Raw genomic sequence first — 21489 nt, 5'->3', positions numbered from 1 at the left:
TTGCAGTGTTCCATTAGGAGCTGTGGGATTTGGCACTGGGGGCCATCTGCAGAGCTGACTTGGCAACTTCCCTGTGACTTCGCCAGGTTATCTTGGTGTACTCCAGGCTCCTTCCCAGGGTCTGGGCCTCCCCTCTCATCATGGGCTTTTCTGGCCCCTGTGCCCTGTGGGTGTGTCAAAGACTTTGCAGGCTGGCACCAGCCTCAGGCTTGAAGGCAGCCCTCCTGAGCCAGATTGCAGAAGAGCAGGCATGGCCCCTGCTGCTTGCCACGGGCCTGGTGTCCAAGTGCCACGTCGCCACACTGGCCAGAGCTCTGTCCTCTAGTGAAGGAACTTGGGGCCATTCTAGTTTGTCCACAAGCCGTGCAGATCAGGATGCTAAGCTGTGTACTGTCCAAAGGAGAACCAAGGGGCTTATTGCAGCTGTGGCTCTGGCCCAGGCATACTTTATTAGACCTTCTCAGGGGTCACGGAGTGGCCAGGGACGTGTCACAGTGCATACATATGGAAACTGTTATTTCCTGGACAGGACTTAATCTGATCTGTCACGTTTTTGATTGAAGGGTGAGGATAGACACAGGTTCTCATACAGCCCCTTGGTGGATGCACAGTCCAGCAGCTGCCTACCCTGTCCAGGCCCTCTGGCTGCCCCAGATGAACATCTGTGTGCAGAGTACTGTGAGCTGAGGGGAGCTTGCCTTGCCCATCTGCTTTCCCCAGGCAGGATCCCAGGCTGCTGCCCACTAGGTGACTGACCTTTCCTGTCTTCTGGTGGTGACAGTTGACAAGCATATGGTGATTCTGGCTGCATTTTTCTGTGACATCCTGGAGGCTGTTGTGACTGACACATCGTGATTTTAATCCAAACCAGAGGAGGGAGAACTTCAGGTAGCTGTGCCTGATTGCAGCAATTGGAGTTAAAAAAACAAAACAGCCAGGAGCCCCTGTGGTGTATACATGTTGGCGACTCTCTCGTCCTGTGAGTGCCTAGGGCCTTGGGGAATCCTCAGCCAGGAGAGTATGCTGTTTTGCTTTGAAAGGTGCTTTTTACTGATCTGTGATGTGTTGGTCAGGAAAGATCCACTCAACGTTTAAATGTTTGGAAACCACCTTGAGGACTTGTGGAAGTTTAAATGTTTGAAAACCACTTGAGGACTTATGGCCAAGAGCAGACTTGTGTTTTTTTTATTTGGAAAGAGGTTCTGTCCCCTCCTGTGGGTATGTTGAAATGAGAGATGCCCTCCCTGCAGCCTGGACCCTGGCTTCCCCGACAGTGGCAGTTTGGGGTAGCTGTGCTGGGGGAAAGAGCCCGGGGCTGTGTGAGGGAGGCTGGACCTGCCAGGCAGAGAGGCTGTCCTGAGGGCCAGGACAGCAGTCGGACAGTCGGTTCCTTCGTGCCTCACTGATTTTGTTGAAGAAAAGAGCATTCATTTGGGTCTGGGCCACTCAGACAATGTGCACGCTGGTAGCTGTGGCCCTGGCAGGTACATGTCATGCTCCCCCAAGAGTGGCTGCTGCCTGGGACCAAGCACGGGTAGTGGAAAGATGTGTCCATTCATCTAGCGTGCCACTGTTAGGAACAACGCCTGACACGGCTGCCTTGACCTGTCTCCCTGCTGTGCTGTGAGCTGCCAGTGCTCCCCTTGGAGTCCTGTCCTGTCCCCTCTCATGGTGACCTGTCACCTCCCTGGTTACACCAGGGCCCGTGACCAAGCCCCACCTCAGGAGGGAGCATTGGCCGTCAGCCTCTGGAACCTGCTGCAGCTGCTGAGTGTCGTCATGGGACATGTCTCCCTGGTGGCTCCCTGGACGCCGCTTTTCGTTTCCTACAGGGAACAAGAGGCTGTTCGACCCCCTGATGTTGCCAGAGCAGTTTTGGATCCAGAGTTTTGTGAAAGCAGCCCCCTTCCCCCTTACTCGTGTCTTGTATCAGTGTGGACATACTTTTGGGAATTGATGTCCACTTGATTCACATCTCCCTGGTTTTCCTAGCCTGGGACCCCATCCAGGACCCCAGGGAACACATAGGCTCTGGGGTTCTTCTCAGACTTCCCTCGTTTCTGATGCTGGGATGGTTTGGGGAGCCCCTCCACTGGGACTGGCCTGTGGTTACCCATGGCTGGACAGGAGCTGGGCTTGGGAGGGAGACTCGGGAGGTGCCTGCATGTACCCAGCAGATGACTTTCCCCTGTCCTCCTGTGCCCAGGGCAGGACCCCACAGCAGGACTCTGCACAGGGTGCTACCTCTGGTCCCCCTGGATCTGCTCAGCCATTGGTTTTATCAGCATGGACTGACACATACTTGCTTTGTACCCTGGGTGTCCAGGCTAGGAAGGTAAACATTTAGGATTGGTGGCATAAGACAGAGAAAAGTTTAATAACTTTTGACTACATAAACTTTTAAGTGATTTTAAAGAACAATCCAACCCTGTCAAAACTGGCCTTTCTTGCCAGGTGCCTTGGTACACATCTGCCATCCCAGAGGTCGCAGAGCCTGAAGCAGGGGCTTCACAAGTTCCAGGCCAGCCTGGGAAGCTCAGTGAGACCCTGTCTCAAAATATTAAAAGGGCCACGATGTGACGTGACTCCAGGTAGAGCATCTCAGTGCCACCAGGGAAAAAGATTGTGGCTTTCCTAAAGCCATGTGCCCCAGCTCTGGTTGCCTAATTGAAACTGGTTTCTTTGTTGACTCGACTTTTCTTAAATGTGGGGTTTCTGGTTCTTTTATCTGTACTTTGCTTTGGCACTGACCCCAAAGTGTTTCTTTGTTGCTATTCAGGATGACACACAGCTCTTCTGTCCTCCACTTCCCAGCCCCTCCTGAGGAAGGAAAGATCCTTTCAGGAAATATGGGACAAGCCAAGTGTCTCAGGGGTCCTCTTCCTCTTTGGCACTTTTTTCCCTGCAAAGGGATGGAGAAGCCTCTTCAAAGGGTGTACGGGGCAGAGGCTCCTGGTCATTTCCTGCTTCTGAGCCACCTGGAGGAGTGGGGGGAGTCTCAGTCGGATATGTGGACTCCTGCGTCTGGCTTTGCTTTTGGAAGTCATGGAGAGCCATGGGGGCTGCCTCTAGGGCAGCTCTTCACATCTCTAACTCGAGGACCACCAGGGGACCAAGCTGCCCCACGTCCTGCAGCTTGGCACAGCCAGCTCCAAGCTGCTGACCCAGGTTTCTTTGTGACAAGTAGGCTCAAGGATGCCGCCCACGTCCTTTTGTTCTCTGTGCATTTATTTCACTTTGTGTGTGTGTGTGTGTGTGTGTGTATGTGTTTTGTATGTGCTGAAGATTGACTCTAGGGCCTCCTGAATGCTAGGCAAATGCTCTGTATGGAGCTGCATCGCTAGTCCTTTTTATTTTGACACAGACCTCGCTGAGATGCTGAGGCTGGCCTTGAACTGGATCCTCCTGCCTCAGTCTCTCCAGTAGCTAGGATCACAGGCATGATTGCCACACCCATCTTAAAACTTCTGTCACCTCAGAAGCAGCCTGTATCTGGCAGCTGTCCCCCCATGCCCTCCCCAGCCTGTGACTACTGGCCGCTGTCTGTGGATCTGGCTGTCTGGACCCTCACACAGACAAGGGCCTAAGCGTGTGGCCTTGTGTCTGCTTTATCTCCACACCCTTCTCAGTTGCAGCATGTGGTTCGTCTTTCCTTCTGCTGGCTGGAGGTACTTGTGTGTTAAAGATGGCAGGGGGATTTCACTCCTGATCCGAGGCAGGTTTTCTGGGTAGGGGCTAGGTGGACTCTTCTGAGGCAAGCGTGAGGTGTCTGGTCAAGCCCAGGCCCAGTCTGCCTCCAGCATACCGTGGGGACGTCACTATGTGGTTTGGGATCCTCACATGTGTTGGCTGTGCCGCCTTGGAACACTAGCCACTGCCTGCCACAGCTGTGCAGGAAAGTGGGCCTTTCTCAGGTCCTGGCAATGGATCAGAGCCCGCCGGGTGCCTGAAGCCCCAGGCTCCGGTGTCCTATGTTTGAGGTGGGTGCCCTCTGAGCCCGCAGGCTCCAGAGTGTGGCATTTTCTGTAGTGCTGTGCTTGTGAAGATCCCAGCCTTCCTCCTGCTCCTGCCCACAGCAGCTTCTGGCCACACTGGCCTGGGGCCCGCCCTGCATGGGCTCTGTGGACAGTGTCTATTTGACCACCCAGTCCTGGACCAGGTCCTCCTGACAGCACCGACCCTCCTGGCCTGGGCTTGTGGGTGGGCTTCCTTAGTGGGAAACACAGAGGTTAATCTTATAAATTTGGGGTCAAAGTGAGCCAATTAAACTGAATACAGTTTTTTTCTTTTGTTTTTCAGGTATTCTTTTGGTAAGTGAGATGATTTAGGGAAGGACTGCGGGGGCTTGTTATACGTTGGGGTATGTATCTTTACACACTCTCCCTGGCTTTTCTCTTTGCTTGAGCATCTTCCACCAGCTCTTCCGGTGTGCTGGGTGGCTTGGGTGCAGCCTCTGTTGTCCAACATGGAGTCCTAACCAGGCAGCCCTTGCCCCAGACCATGGCTGGTGAGGTATGGGAGCTCGTGGGCTTCCAGGTGCTCCGACCTGGCCAGCATCCCCTTCTCTGGGCCCTTGAGCCTAGCGTCCACCTCTGCGTGTGGCACTGATGCTGGTTTGTGCATTGCGTGGGAAGGGGATCCTGGGTCCCCAGGCCATGCTGGGTGGAGCCCCTGGAGTGGGGCAGAGGGCAGCCCAGGTGGACAGGCTGGCCATGGACAACAGGTATTTTCTCAGTGGGCTCACAGTGGGTTTCTAAGTCGACCTGCACCCCAGCCTTCAGGGAAAGTGAGAGGCAGGTTTTCATTCCACACCTTGTCATCTGTGGTCCTGTGCCAGCGCCCTGACCCTGCCTGGGCCTCACCCATTTCTTAGCACAAGTAGCACCTGTCCCCCAGGGAATGGGCCAGCCAGAACATGGAAGCTCCAGGATATCCACGTTTGCTCTTGGTTATCTGGCATTAGAATCCCCCTCAGAATCCTTCACATGCCCACACTTAGGTTGACAAACCCTTAGTACATTTACTTGCTTAAAATTGTGAGAGTACTGTTTTCCAGCTGTCACGAGGACTGGACTTTAGGGCCTAGAGATCTTTATTAGGGTGGGGATGCCTGCTCCTTGGTGCAGTGAGTTCCAAGTTTGTGAGGCAGAGCAAGCGCACACTGTGGAGACTGGGTGCACTGATGGCTTGAGTAGACTGGTAGTCCCTGCGTTCTCAGGCCTGTGAGGTGGCCAGGCTGTCCCTGCCTTGGATCCCAAGGCGTAGGCCAGCAGTAGTGGGGATTGGCCTCACACCCAGGTTTTCCAGTATAGAACTACTCACTGAGTCCACGCTTCTGATAAAAGGGGCCTTGTAGGTGGCGGGACCTGAGGCTCTGTGGGCCGGATCCTGACAGAGCTCGCCAGGGCACTGGGCTCCTTGGTGCTCCACACCAGAACAGCTGCCTGTTCCTGCTGCTGTTGACATTGTCTGCGTTGGTTACACTTGTCTTCAGCATCTAACGACCTTGGGCTCAGAAGCAATTGACTGTTGTCATGCTGCCTCTGACGGTCCCTGAGGGAGAGGACTTTCATCTCTCTGTGGTCACATTCCAATGACGGCAAACAGAGACACGGGCATGAGGCTCACTGCAGCCCTTACACCTCAGCACAGCCCCCTACTTGCCGTCGAGAGCACAGCAGAGGGGTGGGTGGGTCCGAGGCCGGGCACACTGTTCCAGTCTTTCCTCTGGCCTTGCTGAGGTCCCCTGCAGGACTTGTTTTCACAGTGAGCCCCTGGTCACATCAGGCTTATGTGTCATCTTAGTTACTCTGAGCGTGTCTGCCTTGTGTGTCTGTGGTGAGCCTGGAGCTGCCTGCACAGACTGTGCCAGGGCCACACCCCTCAGGAGCTGGTGGCTCGGCAGGAGCCCCACTTCCAGAGCCTCAGGACTGTGGCACCCTTTGGCCACGTGCGTTTCTGAGGTCAGCTTCCCTGACTTCAACGGGGATGCTGGTTCTCAGGTGCACAGTTGCCCTCGGCATGCCAGCAGCTGCACAGGGCCAGTTAGGCCTCCTCAGGCTGCAGAAGGGTCTGCCCAGTGCCACTCGGAGCAGCCATTCCTCTAGCCAACCTCCAAGGGCTACAGGTGACACCTGGGCTCACAGGATACCAGTGCACCCAGCCACCCTGCCGTGCCTCCCTGGACAGTGAGGCCTACTGGTGTCCTCCTGTCTCAGATGACCACGTTTCCCAGAACTGTGGCCTCCCTGGATGGCGAGGCTGCTGGTGCCCTCCTGTCTCAAATGACCCTGTTCCCCAGAACTTGTGCTCCTGCTGGCATCTTCAGCTGTCCTAGGTGGTCCCTCTCCATCGTGGTAGCCAGGGGTCCTCCTGGTCGGCAGCCGCACTCCCAGCAGGTCCCCAGGTCTCATTCTCCTAGAAGGAGAATGTGTAGGCAGATGTGGTCACCCAGCAAGTGCAGCTGTGTGAGTGGGGCCATTCCCAAGACACAGGAAAGCCACACTGATTGCCACCGGCTCTACATCCGCATCTCTATTGAAAGCTGGCCTTGATGAACTCTGAAGGCCTCTGTGTTGGTAATGTGCTCTTCCAAGGCCGAGTCTGAGGGGTCACTTGGTGCCCCGTGGGTGCTGGGTGCATCTTGCCCCTGCAGCAGTGGGCTTCTTGAGGCTCCTGTGTGGGCCAGTTGCACTTTAGGGACTCTTTCTGCCCTGGTGGCCACCAGCTGACTTCTAGGCTTGGCAGGCACCCTCCCCAAGTGCACCAGCCCCTACGGTCCATTCCTCCTGGGCCTCCTGGCCCTGCCTGGCCCTGAGCGGCTCACACATGCAGAGGACTGCAGCTGCTTCCAAGCGAGTCTTTGGTGCCCCCAAGGCTTCTGCAGAGTTACACCCAGGCCTGGGTTGTGGAGGGCAAGGGACAGTAGGCTGGTCCCTCTGGGGATGTGATAGGCAGGGCACACTTGTGATGAGGGCCTGCTACCAACATGCCTCCTGATGGGCCCAGGAGGTCCTGAGGGCAGTGGTGAGGTCAGTGTACATGCTGACTGGGCAGCCCAGGCCTCGCCAGGTCCTGGGCCTTGGCAGACAGTCCCCGGGGGAGAGCAGTGCTTTTCCCGAGGATTTGGAGTGCTTTAGGCTCCAAAACATTTTGTGAGTTCTTTGATGGTGGTTTTTGTTTTGGTGGACTTGGGTATGTGTAGGCATAGACCTCCAGGTGTCCTCTCAGGGGTCATGAGATATGGACTGGCCTTGCAGAGAGCAGACTGTGGCTGGTCATGGGGCAGGAGGCGGGCGCGAAGGGGTGTCTAGCAGGGCAGTTTTGGAGAGCCAGGCTGGAGATGCCCCTGAGATTGGGGCTGGGTGCCCCTCGCCAGCACCAAGGGCCAGGCATGCTCCAGGATGGAGGCTGTGGCAGCAGAGGTCGGACGGCCAAGTCCTGGGTGGCCTGTGCGCTGTGAGCTCTGTTCAGGAGGTGCCTTCTCTTCTCTCCTGCAGACCCGTGATGGGAACTAGACACTGAAGAGTCTGGAGGAACTTGGATAGCAAGGCCTACCATACCCCTGGCTGCCACACACAGCCTCAGAGCAGAAACAGGCAGGCAGTGTCCGTGGCATCTGTCCTGATGGCACTGCAGTGAGCTGTGGACACGTGGGGCCAGGTGAGGGGGCACCGTCCACATAACAGGCACAAGGACTGCATCTTAGCCTAAAATAAGCAACCAGCGTGGCCATAGGCTGGGGATGGGGACCAAGTGGCACTCCAGGCTGGCATTTCTCTGTGGCTGGCTCATGGTGGGCCCACACTCCCCTGCAGGGCACAGGGCTAGGCTTCCCTCTGCCCTTTGCTGCTTCATTTGGAGCATTTCCGTGTGCACGTGGCCCTTAGTGGTGTGGGGGCGCCTTTCTTGGCTGAGTGAGCAATTCCCCCGCATTGTTAGTCTGCTTTCTGGGCTTTGCTTGGTGGCCCAGGCTGCATGGGATGCTCATGTGACTGAGACCCTGGAACTCGGGTGTTCCCGTCACAGCAGCACCTCCCGCCAGCTGTTGTGAGTTAGGAGTTACATGCTCCACATGAACCACCACCCTGGCCACTCCTGGATCCATGCTTTAAAACAGCTTAATGAGGGGTTTACTGCCCACCTCCAGGTTCTCATTAAGACTGTCAGTGCTGCAGCAGAGCTTGCCTGCAGGAAGCCACAGGCTTGATCCAGTGGGTTCCAGGCCTGCCCCAACACTGCGCTCCACGGGGTTCTCGTATGCTCTGCTGTGGTCCACGGTTCATCCGATTACTCCAGCCCCATGATCGAGAGACAGTCCCTTTAGTTAAAGAATTCTTGCATCAGAGGAGCCAGAGCTGCCAGTCATGAGCCTGCACAGCTGCCAGACTGCCACGTCCTACTGACCCCACGCTGCCTTCTTGGGCCTTTTGCTGCATCCCTGTGGGTTTAACCATTTGGCATGTTGCGGGGCGTAGTGGGAGAGGTGCCCTCACAGAGCCAGCTCCTAGAAGCATCATTATAGATTGACTGGGAACAGATGGCCATCAGCAATGGCTGCATTCTCCCTGGGATCACGGAGGAGCCTTCCTGTCCTCCCTGGGATTGCAGCAGAGCCAGGTGCAGTCCACAGGCTGTGGACTGGCAGCAGCATGGTATGAGGCCAGCATTCACTGCTGCCTAGTGGGGACAATTGCATTTCCCTCGTGTTCTCTCTTTGCTTGGTCATGTCTGGTAAAAATGGCTCAGTCTAACCTAGAAGAAAAGGGATGGTAGAGTCTTTCCCTTGTCCACAGGGTCATTACCATTTTGCTTGCTCTGGCCTCTACCACGGTGTCAGTTTTCCATATCTGGTTCTAAAGTGTGGTGCTTCCTGTTTTTTTGGTACCAGGGATTAACCCAGGGCCACTTGATCCCCAGGCCATATCCCCAGCCCTTTTTATGTTTTATTTTGAGACAGGGCCTCACTAAGATGCTTAGGACTTTGCTGAGTTGCTGAGTTGCACACTGTCTGTCTGTGCTTCCGTCTTAAGGATCCTAGAGCACCAAGTGCATCCTTGCCGTGCTTCCTGCTCACGGTCGTGGACGCACTTCCGGAGCTCTTCCAGCTTGCTCTTGGTTTCACTTAGGCTGAGTCATGCCGTCGTGGAGCAGCAGGCTGCCATGGACTTGGATCCACAGCATCACCCTGACACCAGCACTCCACTGCCAGGGTCTCCTGGATGTGGCACCTGGCGTTGAGGCAGGGTCCATCCCCACCCCTTCTCCGTGTTCTGCTTCCAGTGCCCTGCAGTGAGGGTCTGTCTGACTGGGCGCTCTCCTCCACTAAGCTCCTGCGGCTCCTACCCTAGCTGCCTACCCTAGCTTCCCATCTTGATTCCCCTGCATAACGTTGGGCACTATTTGTCCCCTCATCCCCTCCCCATGGTTGTTTCCTTTATGGGCCTTCAAGGATCTGGTTTTATTTATCAGGTTCTTTTTCTGGTTTAGTTTAAATTTTTTTTTTGTGGTGCTGGCCATGGAACCCAGGGCCTCACACATGACAGGCGGGTGTTCAGTCACCGAGCTGTACCTTGTCCCGTCGGAGTTTTTACAAAAGCACTTTAGTTCATTAATTATTTCTTTTGTAATTTGCTTCCTCCTCCTTGATGGAAGGGGCTTATCATCCTCCAGTACTGTGAGTTGGCAGCTGGATTTACTTTCTGTCTCTCCTGATCTGCTGGCAAAAGCACACATGGCCACTGCCCTCAGCCGTGTCCCTGTTCTACCTGCCAGCTCAGTGCCGGTGCCTCTCTGGACCAGGTGCTATCTCTAGAAGTGCTTGGCAGTGCTGCATGCTGGGGGTCCATTGGTCACCTCTGCCTGTCAATCTGGGTTTCTTTCCACCATCCAGGCAGTGGCCTAAAAACTGTTCTTGTGGTGATTAAAAAACTTAGATGCTTGGGTTAGCCAAATCGTATTGCACAGCTTCTAAAACTCTGCATTACCCTGTTTCACCTCTGCACTCCTAGTCCTGTGCTCCTGACAAACCCCTTTATCCCTGCTAGCACTTACTCTAATGTTCGCATCATTCCTCCACACAGTGTGTTCACAGGGCCACTCTTGGCGTGACCCATTTGATGTTGTCTGTGCACTCCCTGTAAGGGGTGATGGGCGCCATTCTCATGCATCCCTCATGGTGTTCTCACCATCTTGAACAACTCTGTCACGGATATAGTACTTTAGTAATGCAACGATCAGGCATCATTTAGAACAGGTGCCTTTCAGGCCTCTGCAGTTGGAGACTGTGGGACAGGTGGCCACCAATGAATGTGTCCTTCTCTGCATCCTAGGGATCCTTGTGATGCACAGGGTGGGTGGGCTGGTTGTGCTGGCGATGTTCTGCGCCACCAGCTGCTTGTCCACTGTCGTCTCCTTCCCTCCTGTGATCTGGTGCAGTTTCTTAAGCAGGATGACTTCAGTTCACGTGTACGGAGAGAACCCTGGAAGTGCAGATGAGCCGGACCTCGTCACTGCTTGTTTACTGTGAGCTGTCACTGTCTGAACAAGAGAAGCCACTGCTCTATTCACATTGCCTGCTTCCTGCCAGGCAAATGCCAAATGCTGGTCGTGATAGCAGCCAGGAGTCTCGAGAAGGGCTTGTGGCCCCTTCAGAGAGTGCCGGGCTGCCAGCTGACTCTGCACCTCTGGTGCATGTCACTAGAGCTTCCTGGCTCAAGGGCCTCTTGCTGGATGTGGTCAGATGCAGTGCCAGCAAGCCCAAGCTTTGCCGTATGAGTGGCAGGAAGAGGCCCTGTTGACACAGTGTCCATGTGCCAGTTTCTTTCATAAATGCTTTGATATTTGAAGACACAATGTAAAGGGGGAAGCTGCGATCCCTTGCTGCTAGGGCAGTAGCTCTGTTGTACAGGTTTGTTGGAGGGTCAGGTGGGGTGCAGTGTATCCTAAGTCTGTTGCAGCCCCTTCTTGAGAGTGGCCTTTTCCTGTCCAGAACGTGTGCCTCTTCTGAGCAGCCTTCCCCGCCTTTGCCGCAAGCACACTCGCGGCTCTCAGATGGCGTGCTGCTCGGTTTCTGTCTAGTCCCAGCCCTGATGGGTGTCTCTGAGCAGGAGCACACTCCTGTCCCCAGCTGTGTACCTGGAGAAGTGGGTCCAAAGCACCAGAGGAAATCATCTTGTAGGTCCATACTCACAGAGGACTTGGAGAGAGAGTCCAGAGAGCCCCATAGGCCTACTCCGCCCTTTGTCATCATCTGCATCACTGAAACTCCACAACCAACACAGAGACCTGTCTCTGTTCCAGAGAAGCTTCAGACTTGTTGGGGTTCTGCAATTTCCCACCAAAGTCCAGGGCCCTTTGGCCTGTGGAGTGACCCACACAGCTCCACCAGGTGCTCTGGATACATCTGCAATCCCCAGGCCTGGATCAGCTCTGCCTGGGAGCCTGGTCCCTGTGTGGAGGGGACTGGCCATACTCGCCACTCCTGGGCCTCCCAATGGACGCAGGTAGAAATCATAAGACTGTTGTACCCGCATAGTGAGCATCGGCTGAGTGGCATCATGCCCTGTGACCTGCCCATTTCTGTCTCCTTCTGGGGAGAAGCTGTAGAGGGGAATCACAGGCTGGGCAGGCTGGCTGTGTCTCTGTCCTGATGGGGTGTGATCTATGCATGCGTCAGTGCTCACAGGACTGGTCGGGAGTGCAGTAGCTGTGCACCTCCCAGCGTGCCCTGAGCCCAGCTACCCTGCAGAGTCCGGTCTCTCCCAGACTCCTGGAGCTACACATCCCAGTGCTGGGCTCGAGCATCTGTAGAGTTCTTATACATGTGAAGAGTCCAAGCATAAAGTGTCACAGAGGAACCCCTTTGCAAATCAGTAAGCACACAAAACAGGTAACGTCGCTGCGCTAGATTTGATGACTTTAACACGAAACCCCATGGATGTTGAGGTGGTTATCCTCTGCAGAGATGTCAGAAAGCACAAACTGCAAAGCCGCTGTGGAAACGGAGCAGTTGTGGAGGTGTCAGTGGCCAATGAGTATGTGAAATAATTCAGCAGCCATGAGGCCGCTATATCTTAAACCAGCCACAAGCTGTCTCCTGGGCTACTATTAGAAGGGCTGTTCTTGGGCATTCTGGAGTGGCAGACTTGGTGGGAGCTCTGAGTAGGGCTTCCTTGGAGGATGCATGGTCAGTGTTCAGGAGCCTTGAACGCACAGGTCTGTGGGTGTGCAGCCCATATCCAGGCTTCCTGACGCAGGATGGAGGACGTGCAGACAGACCCAGGTGAGGATGCCCCTCTCTAAGCCATGACAGGAGAACATGGAGATCTTGGAGCTGAGGGGGATACAGTAGCCATCCGCATCTCTGCTCAGGAACAGGACGTGATGGAGCCTCTCAGTTACATGGAGTTGGAGTAGAAGCTTTGCTCCTTCAGGAATGAGGCCAGGATGCACCAAGAGATAGATCTGTGGGAAGCCTGAGCTGTGGTCCAGGTCTGCAGAGCCAACCTTGCTTCTGCTTCTACAGACAGTGGAACTGGGCTGATCACCATCAGGACAGGGTCAATCCCCCACATGTCTGTCTCCTTGGGCTGATCACCATCAGGATAGGGTCGAGCACCCCCCCCCATGCCTGTCTCCATGAGAAAGGCCCCCTCAGGAAACTGGTGGCTGAAACCTCTCATTTCAGTTCAGAAAGACCTACTCTCTGAGCTGTCCTCAGAGTCACCTAACAAAATACAGTCTGTAAGAACTTGCAGGGCTTGTTGTCCATCTGCACCAAACACTCTCCCTGCAGGGAGCTCTCTTAACGCTTGAGCTGAGCAGCAAGCCACTTCCCAGAGGCCATGCAGTTGACACCTCCACAGGGTTTGCCTCAGTGGCCCCAGGAACAGTCACCACGTGTTGTGACACTGGAGAGGCACATCACCTGAAGAGTGAGAGCCGAGCATGCCTTCTCATGCACAACCACAGCTCTGTTCCCATGTGGTGCTGACCCATGGCACTGGTCACAACTTCACCTCCATTCTTGGCTTAAAGAGGGTGGCCTGCAGCCCTGTTCCCATGTGATGCTGACCTATGGCACTGGTCACAGCCTCACCTCCATCTTGGTTAAAAGAGGGTGGCCTGGCATTCAGCAAGTGCCTGCAGCCTGCCGCAGAGAGCAGGAGTTTCCTGAGTGGGAAAGCCACCCGTCTCCCATGTGGCTGTCCACTTTTGCCTCCTGCAGATAGCCCTCAGGGTGGCTGTGGGTGATGGCAGCTCCCTCAGAATGTCACTGGCAGGTAAGCATCACCCTGTGCAGTGGAAGTCCTGTTTCCTGGTAGTCGACTAGGGCTCACTAGGTTCTTGGATCTTGACTCATACCCTGCCACATGGGAGCTTTTGCAGCACTCTTCATGGCCTGGCTCTGGCTGTGCCCTCTGGCGCCAGACACAGGGCTCGACCTGTTTTCCCACATCTCTGTCCCTTGCCTCTCTTCCTGTCCACTGCCCTTCTGTTCTGCTGTTGAGCTCACCTGGTAAGATGCTCAGTCCTGTGACCCGGCTCTTTCTCTGCCCAGTTCCTGTCTGTATGCCTCTGCATCCTCACACATACTCCCAGGTGCTCGACCCCGCTGGCTGTGGAGTGCAGAGCCAGTTGAGAGAGGAAGCAGGCAAGACGCCAGCAGGTGGCACGCTGCCAGGTGCCATGGGGGGGGCAGCACACCATAGGCTGAGGCCTGCTGGCAGGAGCTGTGTCCAGGGATGGTTCCTGGGCAGGGCCACCAGGGTAGGAGGAGACAGGGTGGCTGGCCACAGTCTAGCTGCAGTTTCTGCCTGGGCCAGCACATGCCTCTCCTTGGATGACCCATCACCCAGTAGCTGAAGTGTGATCTTGACCATCCTCTGAAGGACAGCATCCTGGAAGTTTCTCCTGCTGGCACCAGTGTGAGATGCCACCCTTTTGTCCAGTCCCTGCTTGCTACATTCCATGGGGCACACACTCTGGCCTACTTGGCCATGCGGTGTCCACAACATGTTGGGGCCAGGCTGCCCCTCAGCAGCCTTCTGAGCCCATTGCTGCAGACCTTGAGACGGCTGGAAGTGGCCACATCCATAGGTTTTGAGGCACTTGGGAAGGGGAGGAGAAGCCGGGCATCTCCCACAGGCTTCCTGCAGAGCTGTGGGGCTGCCCTAATGGTTGCCAGACTGGGGTGCGAGCTCACCTATGCTGAAATGCTGGACTCTGTGTGGCAGCCTGGCCCATCAGCTTCAGCAGGGACACCCTGCTTCTGTCTTCAGGGGGACATTGTGCTAATGACACATGGGACATCGATGTCACCTGGCTGTTCAGGTCCAGGAGCCCCTAGAAGGCAAGGAGGCTGCCTCCTGCACATAGGAAGCACTCGCCTGTGTGGAGTGCAGGCACACGTGCGCTGGCCCAGCTGTGGGGTCCAGACCTGTGCCGTCCACCACAGAGATGCCTGCCCTATGCAGCCACTGAGATTTACATTCAGCTGAACTGAAGTTTAAAATTTAGAATTTCCTCCCCTGGTCACCCAGCTGCATTTAGAGTTCTCAGAGGCCAGGTGGCCAACAGCTTCTTAACTGCCTGGCACCCACAGGGAGCACCTCCGTCCTCACAGACCAAGCAGCCAGCATGGTGAGCTATACTTGCTCTGGGCTCTGGCATCCCTCCTGATGGGCACACACGTTCGTGTCCCTGCATGGGAGGCAAAGGGCAGAGCATCCAGCCGGTGCGTGCTGACTGTGGAATGTGTTGATAGGAAAAGCTCTGGCCTAAATCTGACTCCGCCCACGGGAAGCGTTTTTGCATTTGTCCGGAAGCCATAATGCCGGCTAGGTCATGACCACAGGTCTTGCTCTAGGCTAGCCAGTAACACCTACACTGGTCCAAGCAGCAGGGGGCACCAAGCTCAAAGTCTGGTCATCATGGCCACTGCTCTCAGGGATGACTGGTAGCATTGAGTGGGTACAGTTGCCAGAGCCACTATCAAGTGTGGGGGGTCGGTGGTAACAGCCCATTCCCAGGTGACAGACTGCAGGCACCCTTGACAGGCCCAGGTATCCTGTGTTGCCGCCAGGGTCACCGTGAGGGTACGGGGGTTACAGGTCACTCCCTGTTCTCTGCAGTGCCCAAGGACATCCTTAAAATTCCTCCTGATTCTGTTCCAAGCAGGAGGCCCCAACTGGCCCTCAGAAGGGTCTGCCCCCTAGAAGACACGAGGCCTAGCTGAGTCCTTTGTTTCCCCAGTGGCCGGCTCCTCCTCTGAGCAGGTCAGACTGTATCATGCTTTTTGTAGGCCACCCAGTAGCAAGAACAGCAAAGCCCCGTGACATGACCCATGGCCCAGAGGCCAGCAAGGTGGGTGGGGAGATGGCTGGGCAGGGCCTGGCCCAGAGTGTCATGGCCCAGGGCACTGCAGCTAGCTCTGGACCTGGAAAGGAGGGCTGGGCCGCAGCAGTGCTCCCTCCTGGGACATTTGTGGGGTCAGTCCTCCTGGCACTGCTGAGGGCAGCCTTGGTGTGACAAAGTGGGACATTGCTAAGGAGGGAACTGCTCTGTGGCCATCCGGCAGGGAGGAGGTCAGCAGCCTGGGTGTGGCCCCTCAGCAGCACACCTGCTCTCAGGGATGACTGGTAGCATTGAGTGGGTACAGTTGCCAGAGCCACTATCAAGTGTGGGGGGGTCGATGGTAACAGCCCACTCCCAGGTGACAGACTGCAGTTGGCCAGGTCAGACCACTGTGCACAGGTACTAAGGGCCGTGGCACTGGGATGGCTCTCAGGGTCCAGACCCTGAGGCAAGTCCTCACAGGAGACATGAGACACCAGGCTCAGGTGTGGCTCTGCAGAACGCCATGTGACCCAGGCACAGATCCACAGTGAGAGCATTTGAAGGAGGCAGCAGCCGTGAGTCCTCCACACTACCTGTGGCTGCCGGGAGCTGGCCTCAGGCGGAGCCTCCACCCGCCCGGTGGAACCTTGTGCTGTGCAGACATGGATGGCCAAGGGCACCTACCCTAAAGTCAGAGGCATGGAGAAATGGGGTCTGGCTCCTCCCCGATGTCATGCGGGGGCTGGCTGCATCCTTCATGGCTGTGCACTGCCTGGAGCAGGAGTCTCTGTGGCTGACGGTAGTGCAGAGCAAGATGTTGGCATGCTATTTCTTAACTTTCCATCCTAAAATACAACCTACAGAAACTCAGGAAACTTTTAAAAGCTGCTGGCTCCCTCCTGGGCCGTCATTAGCAGCCCCTGGGGTGGCAGAGGGCGGGCGGCTCAGAGCTGGAGTGACAGCCAGTCAGGAGGGAGCGCTTTGCCCCTTTCTCCCTGTTTTTAACGGCGAAGCTAATGGATTTCCTGTTCTCACGTGGATGGTGGCTGTCACTTTTGAAGGATCCATCTGTACTATACTTAATTACCTTAAGTAACTGAAATAGTTTTGACAGAGCTCATGAGGCCTGGTTTTTCTTTCTACAATGGCCATTGTGGGGACTTGTGCCTCTGTTGTTTTAACCACATTTCTTTTGGGTTGGAGGTGGCTCTGTCTTAGGCACGGTCACTAGTCCAGGTGATGCTGTTCGTGTCTCACCTGTGCATGATGTCTGCTGGCCCATCCAGCCCCGACCTGGCAGCTCACCCCGAAGCCTTCACTCCTCACCGTGGCCAATACATCTGCATCCCAGCTGTCCCCACCCATGGCAGGAGTGACCCAGGACCACACTGTGAATTGGCTGCATCCTTCCCCTGTGGACCTGGAGCATGTCCAAGCACAGGACCTTCTGAAGGCCCCTGTTCTCCCACTCTGCAGCCCCTTCCCAGGCTGCTGGACCTCCCTCGTCTCTGCCTTCATAGCCCCCAGGCCCTCCGTCTGGTCTTGGGGTGGCCAGCACCTCACCCACTGAGTGTGCTCCCATCCACTTGAAATCCTGAAGTTCTCGTGTCATTTCCATGGCCTCCCTGTTCCTTTGCCCAGAGCTCAGCTTGGCCTCTAACCCAGTGCTTGCTTGGCAGGGATGCCCCCCTACCCCTTGCCAGCACTGCTCCCCAGGTCTTGGGGTGTGCCTGTCTGCCCTTTCCATGGGAGCAGCTGTCCAGCATGGGCCCGCCTGGCTCCTCCCTTTGCCTCCCCTCCCAGTGTCTGTGCAGGTTGGCTGTGGTGAGTACTCTGGCCCTCCATTGGTAACACATCTTCCCCGGCTCCTGGGTGTCACAACAGAAGCAGCACAGACACCCACTTCTGCATTGTCATTGTGTGGGAGCAGGCAGCTTAGAGCTCAGCCAGGGAGTGCCAGCCAGCCTCCGAGGGTGAGGGGACTCAGGCTCAGGTGGGTGCCAGTTCCCCCTCCAGAGGCTACCAGCTCCTGTTTCACACTGATCGCTTGGCCTGAAACACCTCTTGCTGGCCCCCCCCCCTTAGGTTCTGTGCAGTGCACTGAGTCTTGGATCCACTGGCAATGCTTTTCCTTGGTTATTAAAGAGTAAGGATGTTAAGCTGGGCATAATGGCAGATGCCTGTGATCCCAGTGACTCAGAAGGCTGAGGTAGGAGGATTGCAAGTTCTAGGCCAGCCTCTGCAATGTCGCAAGACCCTGTCTCAAAATAAAATAAAAAGGACTAGAGATATAACTCAATGGTAGAGCACCCTGGTTTCTAGCCCCAGTACTACAAAAAGAAAAGAAAAGCAGACATTAAATGACTTAGGACCTCACCATCCACAAGGTGGGCACTGTGAGCCCTCACAGAGTTGAAAGGAGACCCTTCCTGGGACAGTGCATAGGAGTCGCCAAGATGCAGTCCCTGGGTCTGGTGGTTTTCTGTTAACAGCTGTGGAGGAGCTGCGTGATACGAGTGGTTATGACGTGAGTGATTGCACTTGGAGGCTTAGTGCAGAGAAGTCACATTCTCCACCAGAGTCCATGACAGCCAGCACCTCCCCACTGGTGTGGAGAAAAGGAACAGGGAGGGGTGCAGTAGTTCTGGGCCTAGACCTAAGTGGGGACAGGAAGTGTGGATTCTTAAGTGAGGGCATGTGGTTGAAGTGAGTTCCATTGGGCCTCCCTTCTCCTGCAGAGGTACTGGCTCTCTGCTGCCCAGGGAAGCCTGTGCTGGTCAAGAGCTAGCAGCAGCACTTGGGAGCAGGGCCGGGCAGCGGCCCTGAGCAGCACGCTGGTGGGTTATTTTCCCTGGGGATGCATCTTCTGCCACACTGAAGGGGAGAACAGTGACTGCCTGGACACCTAGCACAGCTGCTAAGATTTGACAAGATACAAGCAAATGGGGCTATAGTGACCTCCCTTTCCTGGTGTGTCCAAAAGCTACAGCCACCAGGCAGCTTCTGCATCCCTTGGGAAGAGTGGGCCCACCTTGCCAAGACCATTCTGACCTGGGGAGGGCAAGAGCAGAGGGTCCCGACCCTGGGCCATGCTCAGCAGGGCCTGCTGTGTCCATGGAGAAGGCTGCACAAAGCTCCTTGCCAGTGGAGACAGCTGTCTCCCGTCTCTCTGCCTCCTGGCACTCAGGTGTGTCTGTTCTGGCATTGTGTATCAATCACTTTGATCGGTGTCAGTCACAGTGCATGTTAGAATTCTGCCCCTGACATCTGCAGAATGAGGTGGCAGGCTCCAGGCACTAGGGAGCAAGTCCCCCAGAAGATGTGGCCTACACAGTGATTGTCACCAAACCAGCTGTGCCCTGGCCCAGGGTTGCTGGGAGGTCTCAGCAAGGCCCTGGGTCCAGAGGGTGGCTGTGTGGGGCTCAGGTGTGCTCTGCTGCCCTGGTGCTTGGGGGTTTCTCTCACCTACCAGGGGGAGATAGGGTTAGCACCTGTGGATTTAAAGATGCTTCCTCAGAATGTGGCATCTCTGCAGCAGCTCACGGCCTGTTTGTCAGGGGCCTCCCACACACCCCTTGGGCCTAAGATTCACAGGACACATGTCACAGCCATGTGAAGCACAAGTGGATTCAGCATACTGTTAGCGTGGGTACACGGAGCAAGATCTGGCGGGCGGGACTTGAAGTAGGTCCTTAGGCTGAGGCCTCTGGCTGTGTTTTCTGGTGGAGTGTGCAGCTCCAATGAGGGACTCAGGGCTCCCCCATTTCCCTCTAGATAGGGTCGGGGACCAGGGCTCACTGCCAACAAGCAGCTGGCTGCCATGGTTTCTCTCACCTGCATCAGACCTGCTCATTCTAGGACCTTCCTAGGTGGCACTGCAGCCATGTCACCCTGCAGGAAGCATGGTGGGCCCAGCAGGCCTTGAGTCTGTCAGGAGGACTCAAGTGCTGTGTGATGCCCTGGTGCCGACTCCCTGCACAGAGCCCCGGAGCGCACCGGGCACCCCGTGCCCAGGTAGGGCAGTGCTCAGGAAGTGGAGCTGCCACTGGGCCCTTTGGTGACAGCCCCCAGATGCACAGAGCTGGGTGAGGGCCAAGAGTGTTGAGGCTCGTGGTCCAGGAGGCCTGAGCCCTGACTGCTGCCTTCAGCGCCACGTGCCTGTTCTGACACTGCCCTGGAGGGGTGCCCATGCCTCAGTGACTATTGCCCCTGGACAGCTGGGCCCTTCCACCTGCGGGCAGGGCCTGTCAGAGCCATCCAGTGTGGCCCATCCCTGTGTTGCCTGCCCCTTCTGTATCAGGTCCAGGTCTTCTGAGGAGCTAGCCATCAAAATACAGACCAGTGGCCACCTGGGTGCTACGGCCCACTAGGTTGCTGCACTCTCCTGGCTGGTGGAAGCAGGTAGACACCTGGGTGCTGCGGCCCACTAGGTTGCTACACTCTCCTGGCTGGTGGAAGCGGGTGACCCTCACAAGGGCCTGGCAGCGGGAGTGCCCTTGGAGGGTGTGCTGCAGCTCTTTTTTCCCCTATTCCAATTGGTTACATGTGATAGCAAGCGCATTTCTATTCGTTCACGATGGAGCACAGCCTTTCATTTCTTTGGTTGCACATGATGTGGAGTCACTGTTTGTGGATCATGCCCAAACCTAGGGTGATGACGTCCTTCTCCTTTCACATCTTTCCCATCCCTACACCCCCTTCCTCTTCCTCCTTCCCCTCTGCCAATCCAGAGTTCCTGTAGTACGGGCTCTTGCTGTCTCACCTTTAGAGCAGTTTTGGATCCAGAGTTTTGTGAAAGCAACAGCCCCACACACACTATTTCCGTCACTTGCCTCTCATGTCAGCATGGTATACACTCAGGGAACTGATGTCCACTTGATTCACATCTCCCTGGGTTTCCTGGCCTGGGACCCCAGGGAGTACGTAGTCTCTGGGGCTCCTCTCAGACTTCCCTGTTTCTTTCTTTTTTTTAATATTTATTTTTTAGTTTTTGGTGGACACAATATCTTTATTTTTTATTTTTTTATGTGGTGCTGAGGATAGAACCTAGCGCCCCGTGCATGCCAGGCGAGTGCACTACCGCTTGAGCCACACCCCCAGCCCCAGACTTCCCTGTTTCTGACGCCGGGGTGGTTTGGGAAGCCCCTCCATTGGGACTGGCCTGTGGTTCCCATGGCTGGAGAGGAGCTGGACTTGGGAGGGAGAGTCAGGGAGGCACTTGCGTGTACCCAGCAGAACTTTCTCCTGTCCTGTGCCCAGGGCAGGAAGGCCACGTAGCCCATAGCAAGACTCTGCTCGGGGCTCTGTTTTTGGTCCCCCTTGATTTGCTCAGCAACTTGTGTCAGTGCAGACTTGTGAATGTCTGTTTATAGCTATGACTTAATATTAATTAGGTCCCATCCTATCAGCTTTTATCATAAAGTAATCTCTACACACAGCAGCACTCCAGGGTGGATGAGGGGTGCTTCCACATCTGCCAGTACCTGTGCGGCCTTCCCTGTCCCTCCTGGTCCTCTGCAGCCACACATGCATATGTGTGTAAACATGGTGACTCTTGCTGTGAACCACCTGGTTGTGGGTCCTCAAAGCAAATGGCCCTGTCCCCAGCACCCTGTGGTGGCATCTCAGGGGGAGTCCCCAGTAGCATTGACTTGGCAGGCCACTTCAGCAAATCCAGGAGCACTTGGGCTACTTGGGCTGTCATCGTCCTGCCCCTGGGGGCTCACAGGTGGCAGTGTGGTAGTGGCCCACCCGTCCCCAGCATGGGTCCTGGTGGTGCCTTGCTCCACCTGAGGGCAGACTCCTCCTGTGGAGTCTTCTGGCGAGCCTCCATTGGGGAAGGGTGCCCCCAGCTGCAACCTCCCACATCCACTTGAGCAAGAAGCCTTCCACGGACCCCCTTGGCAGCACAGCCTGTGATGGGCTCAGACTCATGCTCTTAAGGCGTCCTCATGGGGTGCGGGGAGAAGGGCGGTTGAGGGTGCATGCCCACCCAGCCCCAGGCCCTGGTTCTGCTCTCAAGAGCTCCAGGTCTCCTTTCCACAGAGGCATGTCTGTCGTCTGGGTGGTGTCTTGAGTTCTCTTTTGACCTGGGCGCAAGGCATAGTTGGTGTTGGCCGGCCCTACTGAGCGCACCCTTTGTGTGTTTTG

The 21489-nt window shown here is 55.9% G+C and overlaps 1 protein-coding gene across 6 annotated transcripts in view; it reads left to right on the top strand.

Annotated features, from left to right (window-relative positions):
* Lmf1 (lipase maturation factor 1) overlaps positions 1 to 21489 on the top strand; it is a 73252-nt gene that overhangs the window by 12722 nt on the left and 39041 nt on the right. For 5 of the 6 annotated variants that reach the window (XM_040278649.2, XM_078024388.1, XM_040278647.2 and 2 more), the window contains exon 3: positions 4300 to 4310. The exons of the other annotated variant lie outside the window; for it this stretch is intronic. In XM_040278649.2, the coding sequence (XP_040134583.2) occupies positions 4300 to 4310 (11 nt within the window). The remainder of the gene's footprint in view (positions 1 to 4299; positions 4311 to 21489) is intronic. 6 annotated transcript variants of the gene reach the window in all.

The sequence above is a fragment of the Ictidomys tridecemlineatus genome, chromosome 10 (genome assembly GCF_052094955.1).
Source record: "Ictidomys tridecemlineatus isolate mIctTri1 chromosome 10, mIctTri1.hap1, whole genome shotgun sequence".
NCBI classification, from domain to species: Eukaryota; Metazoa; Chordata; class Mammalia; order Rodentia; family Sciuridae; genus Ictidomys; species Ictidomys tridecemlineatus.
Note: the sequence above shows the minus strand (reverse complement) of the source record. Positions and strands in the feature narration are given on the sequence as shown.